General features: G+C 33.6%; 1 protein-coding gene across 1 annotated transcript; it reads right to left on the bottom strand.

The window, feature by feature from the left end:
- Window positions 1–3,127: 3,127 nt before the first annotated feature.
- LOC143543430 (large ribosomal subunit protein eL20z-like) lies at window positions 3,128–6,275 on the bottom strand. The gene is made up of 4 exons (XM_077035754.1): window positions 6,035–6,275; window positions 4,809–4,887; window positions 4,589–4,703; window positions 3,128–3,398 (listed from the first exon to the last, which is right to left on the bottom strand). The coding sequence occupies exons 1-4, from the start codon at window positions 6,237–6,239 to the stop codon at window positions 3,336–3,338; spliced, it is 462 nt and encodes a 153-aa protein (XP_076891869.1). The 5' UTR covers window positions 6,240–6,275; the 3' UTR covers window positions 3,128–3,335.
- Between the last annotated feature and the right edge of the window lie 303 nt (window positions 6,276–6,578).

Here is a 6,578-nt window from a genome sequence, read left to right as displayed (position 1 = left end):
GCGGGATTCTTGATCCAACACCAGGTCAATCCAAAATCGTTACCTAGCCTCCGAAACCTTTCTTTCAATTTACAAACTTTATTCTTTTCTAATTTATACAAATTAGAACACTCTTCTTTAAGATTGGAACATGGTTATGATTGGATATAAATCATATGAAATTCATCTATCATCATAAAAACGTTTTGAAATGATATAAACTTGCTTTATCATCTTTTTTGTTTCCTAAAACCAGTATGGATATTTTATAATCATAAGAAAAGATTCCTTGTAACTAGTGCCTATCTTACGTAGAAATTTTATCTTTTTTAAATACACATAATGGATGTCCATTTATGAACTTATCAAGCCATTCTAAACTTTTATTTTACTTTACTACATTCTAATAGTTGAATACGCCTTCGCGGTTAAGCAGAATTCCATGCTAATAGGATTGTAAGTCTGTGAGTTTGTGTGGATTTGTGACCGTAATAGTAGTACCGATTCAAGTAAAAAAGAAGTCGACCAATACTGATCTACATCTAATTTGTGTAGACTACGCTTAGGTTTTACCAACGCATAACTTTACCAACTAACAACCACCAAGTAACACCCCAACCCGGAACGGTCTGACGTGTCACTATTACAGATATCAAATCAACGCCACAATCCAAAATACAATATAAATCAATGCAACCTATGTCATATTATGAATTAGCTTTTAAAAGCTTGAACTTCATTATTCTCTCTCATCACTAATTTCCCTGAGTCCCGAATTACCTGAAAACAAAATAAGAAAACAAAACAAGAAAATACGGCTGAACCAAAAATTGTCCAGTAACGGAAAGAACAATAGTACATGTGAAGACGGACATACGTAAAGAAAATATACATACTGAACTGAAACTGAATTAAGTTGACACCAAAAACCGATTTGAATATAAACTCGGAACCAACACCAAATCAGAAACAGACGCTTACCAAAATCCGATACACGATCGGATCATAATCAGATGCATATATAGACATATTAAAAACATATCAGAACTATAACAGAAACACCCAGAGCCGGAAACATATAACATATAACTTGTAACATATAACGTGTGACGTGTAACATATAACTGAACTAGGATCGGTCCATACGCCCCTAAGTGGCCTTAATACTTCACAAGTACTAGTTAGAGACGCCGTGAACTTTAATTACGCACTGTCACGACAAGTGCCATGCCGTTGACGCCTCAACGACAAGTCAGAAAATGCTCGGGTAACAGAGTACTAAAACTAAAAACATATAACTAAAATATATTATATAAAATAACTGAACTCAAAATATAATTGACGCGTAACAAAAATTCGTACTACAAAGTAACGAAATAGAGTCAATACTATAAGTAAATGAAAACGGAAACCGTACTACGAAGTAACGAAATATAATTAATACTACGAGCGAAAGAAACCAGACGCCGTACCTTAATAGTCGGTATACAAGTAAAGTCGAGTCGGCTAAAGTCTTACAAACACCTATATTTTTTTTATTTCAAAAGAGTTCCTTAGATGTGTTAAATTGTTGGCGACGAAGACTTTTTATACTTTTACATATCTCTTTTCGTTGTCGGTTAAAATTCTCAAAACACCATTTAGTCCCTTTACATAAAATAATTTGTGGTTAATATAAAAAAGAGATTTCACAGTTTCTAATTAATTTGGAAGAAGTTTTAAGAAATCTACTCATAACTTTTCTTCTTCTTCTTTATTATTATTATTATTATTATTATTATTATTATATCAGCAAAAGTAGATCGATTTATTAGTCTATTTATATTATTAGTACATGTATATATACTCTTCGTAACCCCGTATTCAGATTTTGGTTTAGTCGCCGGAAACAATCGAAATTTAAGAACCATATTTAACCTTTAATTTCATATAGTATATTTTGTCATGATCTATTTATTTGTATCATATGTATCCAACGTAAAAGTTATAAAGAGAATAATAATAAAAAAAATATATATTAATAATATTAAGATAAGATTCTATAAATCCATTAGAATTAGAATGATTATATTATAAAACTATTTTCTCGGATGAATTTCGGGATATTATATCCCTCCACCCCCACCTCCATTTTTTTACCCACTGGTCCACCATAATTGATAATTTTTTTTTTTTGCTTTTTAACTGGTGTATGGTAATGAACGTATCCGATACTGACCGATTCTCATTGTCAAACCACTCGTGGTTTGTCAACGTCTAAGTTTCAACACTGGAGTTTTGCCAGCTTTCATTGCTCCAAGTAAAATGAATCTAGTTATATGTAGATAAGTTATAGCAAGACGCAAGAACATGAAAAAGGACGTTACATAGAAAATAAATAACGAATGATTTTTAAACCATTCGATCCAAGAGATGTTGCATTTGCAATTCCATACTATTCACACAAAAAAGAAAATGACAATGATCATCGAAAAGCGTTTGTAACGGTTCATGTCGAAAAACAAGTCGTGCCTATCTCTCTAAAGGACCCAGGTGACAATAATAACCAACCCAAATCTTACTTTTGTTTTGAAGATTCAACATTTCCCACCAAGTCATCATCTCAATCAAAACCGTAGATGCTGCTTACGGAAGACCAAGCCAAAAAGCAATTAGACACCAGGTTCAACCAACAGCCAAGCACGTACTAAAAACATGATCACTAATCTCATCAAACTCATAACATAACGTACATACAGTGTATACAACCTTACCCACCAAATTTATTCTGGTAGCAAGTCTATTATTCATCAACACCCTCCAAGCACAAATATTTACTTGTAGGAAGAATATAATCATCGATAACCTTCTTAACCGCCTTTGAAACCGTGAATTCCATCATGTCCCCAAAACTCTAACTCATCTATCTAGAGTTCTCGTTAAACTTGTTCCAAATCATTTCCCAAATTAGACGGTCACTTTCTCGTCCACTCGATCCTTAGGCAACTGTTAAAAGTCGAGGATAACTGACCACCAAGGGCACTCCCAATTTGAACAATGTTTTAACATTTAATCGGCCACTTTTACGAAACTAACATCAACTTTTATGATTATTGAAATAGAAAGCAATTCGAATATAAACTTTAAAATGTAGTGCCAATAAACATGAATAACACAAGATATTCAATACAATAGTAGTAGAGTAGATGATTAACCTCAAGAAGGTTTTTCGTTTATGAACACTCTAATCGTTTCTATCATGATTAAATGAAGAGTAATCGTTTATAACTTTATATCATGATCGAATTCATTTCATATATCCACTTCTTAGTTATGTACATCTTGCTCGCTCCGCTTGCTGGCATGGACCGCAAGTCTTAATCCCAATCCCAGTCATCATTTGTAACTCCAAAAATCACAGCAATTGTTGCAAGAATAGCCTACAATGCAATAATTATAAATACTTTTCATAAATATTTCTAACACTTAACACGTTCCTTTTAGAACCAATAATATGTTTAGATATGAAGTACAGTTGTATTATGCAATTCTCGATAGGGTTGTAAACGAACCAAACGTTCAGAGAACAGATCGTGAACCAGTCTGCGGGAAGTTCATTTACGTTCGCTATTTTAATAAATGAACGAAAACGAACATGAATAGAGGCTGTGTTCGTTCATTTGTGTTCGTTTAAGTACGTTTACTGATAGAATTTGCACTAATAGTATATTGTAATTGTTGAGGGGGGTTAGTGTAATTAGTATCTCTATAAATAAGGCATTAGTCACTAGTGGAGGATAGGGAATAGAATTGGTTAGTTGTTAATGTGCATGAGAAGGGCATAGCCCGGGACCACTTGTGGTTATTATCCTTGTAGATCCTTGTGATCAAATCTTTCAATTAAATACAATAATTGTACGACCAGGCCGCTAACCGCTATAGCGCCGCTATTGATAGCATAGATACAATTATTATCTTTTGATTTTCATCATCGTTGTTATAAACATACCAAAACCCTATCATTTACGTTCGTTTGTTTATGTTTGTTAGTTAAAGGTTTGTTTTATATTTTTATAATATTTATTTGTAATTCGTTTACGTTCATTTGTTTATGTTTGTTAGTTAAAGGTTTGTTTTATATTTTTTAAAGTATTATATTTGTAATAGCAAACCTAACATTTAAATTTTATAATTTTATTGTTTATGTTCAATTCGTTTCGTCAACAGTTTGTTTACTTGCTTTAATCAATAACAAATCTAACTTGTGCTTCATTGACATTATCAGAATAAAATCGCCTATTGGCGGATGACTGACTATGTTTATGATTATTATTATTAGTATTATCACAAGTGCTTATATTTGATTATTATTATTATCACAAGTTGCTTTTTTTTTCCTTCTTTTTTCTTAAATAGTACATGTTCGTTTGCGTTCATGAACCATTCGTGAACATTATCAATTTATTAACGAACAAACACGAACAAGAATTTCCGTTCGGTTAGCGTTCAAGTTTAATGCTAAACAAACGAACATGAACAAGTTTTCTTTCAGTTCGTTTACAGCCCTAGTTTTCAAGGTTTTCAACATACTATTGGTCATTAAACGCAAACCCGAGAGGGAATATCTTACAGCAATGAGGCATGCAATGTATCCAGGTTTCTCACGGTAATCGTATCGGGCGCATATAAGAATAAACGCTCCAACGTACCACGGTATTGCAGCCAAGAAGAAACCAATTATGAACCTTTATATAGCCAAGATCAAATTAGTACATAAATCTTCCTTATAACTTGCTAAATAAATGATTAAAATTAAATAATATTTTGAATTAATAAAGATAAAGACTTACAAGCACCAGCCCATACCAATACCACAGCAGCATGGAAGCCGCCTCTCTCTTACGGGTCTTCCTTCAGCGATCGCATAACCTGCAACATTTATCGATCATACCATAATATATAACAAATTAAACTAAGTTACTAAAACATGAATTTGAAAACTTGTTCAAAGCAACAATAAGGAGTGTGATTTTGTAATATAATGAAACAAACTATATGAATAGGATACAATCATACAAAGATGATATTACAAGCCTTTGTTATGCATTTTGTGTACATAAAAAATCATGGATCACAACATATAGAGAGTGTACATGACATGAAAGGAGTAATTAAACACACTAGAATACAAAACAATCAATCATAAATAATTAAATATAAATACGAAATAAATATCACTAACACACTCTAAAACAGATTCATGATCCAGTCTCACTTGAAAGTGAGATCATAAAGTTATCATATAATAATTTAATGCAGAAAGCAAACTTCATAGATCTCATAACAGTATAAAACTTTATGAACATAAAATCCAACATTTTGCCCTAATTTTTTGACAATCAAATCACGTAACCGCATAATAATAAGAAAAAATAATAATCAAACAGTCCATCACTTTCAATTTAACAGTCAATAATCAAGTAATCATCCACATTGACATCAAAAGTACTAGGAGTGGCATATGAGTCGGGTCGGGCAGAAACGGGTCACCGGTCGGGTCAGATCGATTACTTCAAATGAGTCGGTCGAAAAAGGGTTGTTTTGGTTTGAGTCGAAACGGGTCAACTAAAAAAGGATTGTTTTTGTTCGGGCCGAAACAGTTTGGATCAAATCGAAATCAACTAATCATCCACATCAACATCATATAATATCTGTAGGAGTGGCAAATGGGTCGAGTCGAGCCCAATGGGTCATGGGTCGAAACAGGTCAAATAAAAAGGGGTTTTTTCGTTCGGGTCCAAACGGGTCAGCATCAAATAGGTTCGGATTGAAACGGGTCAGGATCAAATGGGTTTGGGTCAAAACGGGTCATGGGTCGGGTCAACTAAAAAAGGTTTTTTGGGTTCGGGTCAAAACGGGCCAGGATCGAATGGGTTAAGGTCAATACGGGTCAGCAAAAAAGGGTTTTTTGGGTTCGGGTCGAAACGGGTCAGGATCAAATGGGTTCGGCTCAAAACGGATTAATTACTTGAAAACAGATTACTTCAAATTCAATACCAATAATAATAAATAATACCTGTAACGGCGGCCTGATAACCATGGACGTAATGGCTGACGTCATGACCACCGGCGACTCCTGGAGGTGGCGCCGGCTGAGGAAAGCCGATGACCGGCGCCGGAGGAGCCGACGGGTAGGTGTTAACACCTTGAAAAGTACCGTAATGATGCTGCTGATCTTGATGGGTCTGCTGCTGGTTGTAATTGTTGTCTGGTTCACTCATGATTTTGTTTGAAATGGATTTATTCTAGGGTTTTGAAAATAAGTGTTTTGATCAGGTAGTTGAAGATTGTATGTATATACGAACACCAATAATAATAATAATAATAATACATAATAACAAGATAAATATAATCTGGGTTTGGCTAATTAGCTACTGACACGTGGATATAACCTCATTAATATGAATCCAACAACATATGTATTTATTTTTTTATTATTTATTTATTTCTTTAGTACAACGACCCTCTTTTAATTTTGTCATTAACTGAGATTATGTTGACTTTAAGGTTTGGTTTGGACGTTTTTATAGAAACTCCACAGCAGAATGTCAGTTGACAGT

This window comes from Bidens hawaiensis, unplaced genomic scaffold (genome assembly GCF_021521415.1).
Source record: "Bidens hawaiensis isolate Kalapana, Puna unplaced genomic scaffold, B.hawaiensis_p1.1 tig00013121_1, whole genome shotgun sequence".
In the NCBI taxonomy this organism is placed as follows: Eukaryota; Viridiplantae; Streptophyta; class Magnoliopsida; order Asterales; family Asteraceae; genus Bidens; species Bidens hawaiensis.
Note: the sequence above shows the minus strand (reverse complement) of the source record. Positions and strands in the feature narration are given on the sequence as shown.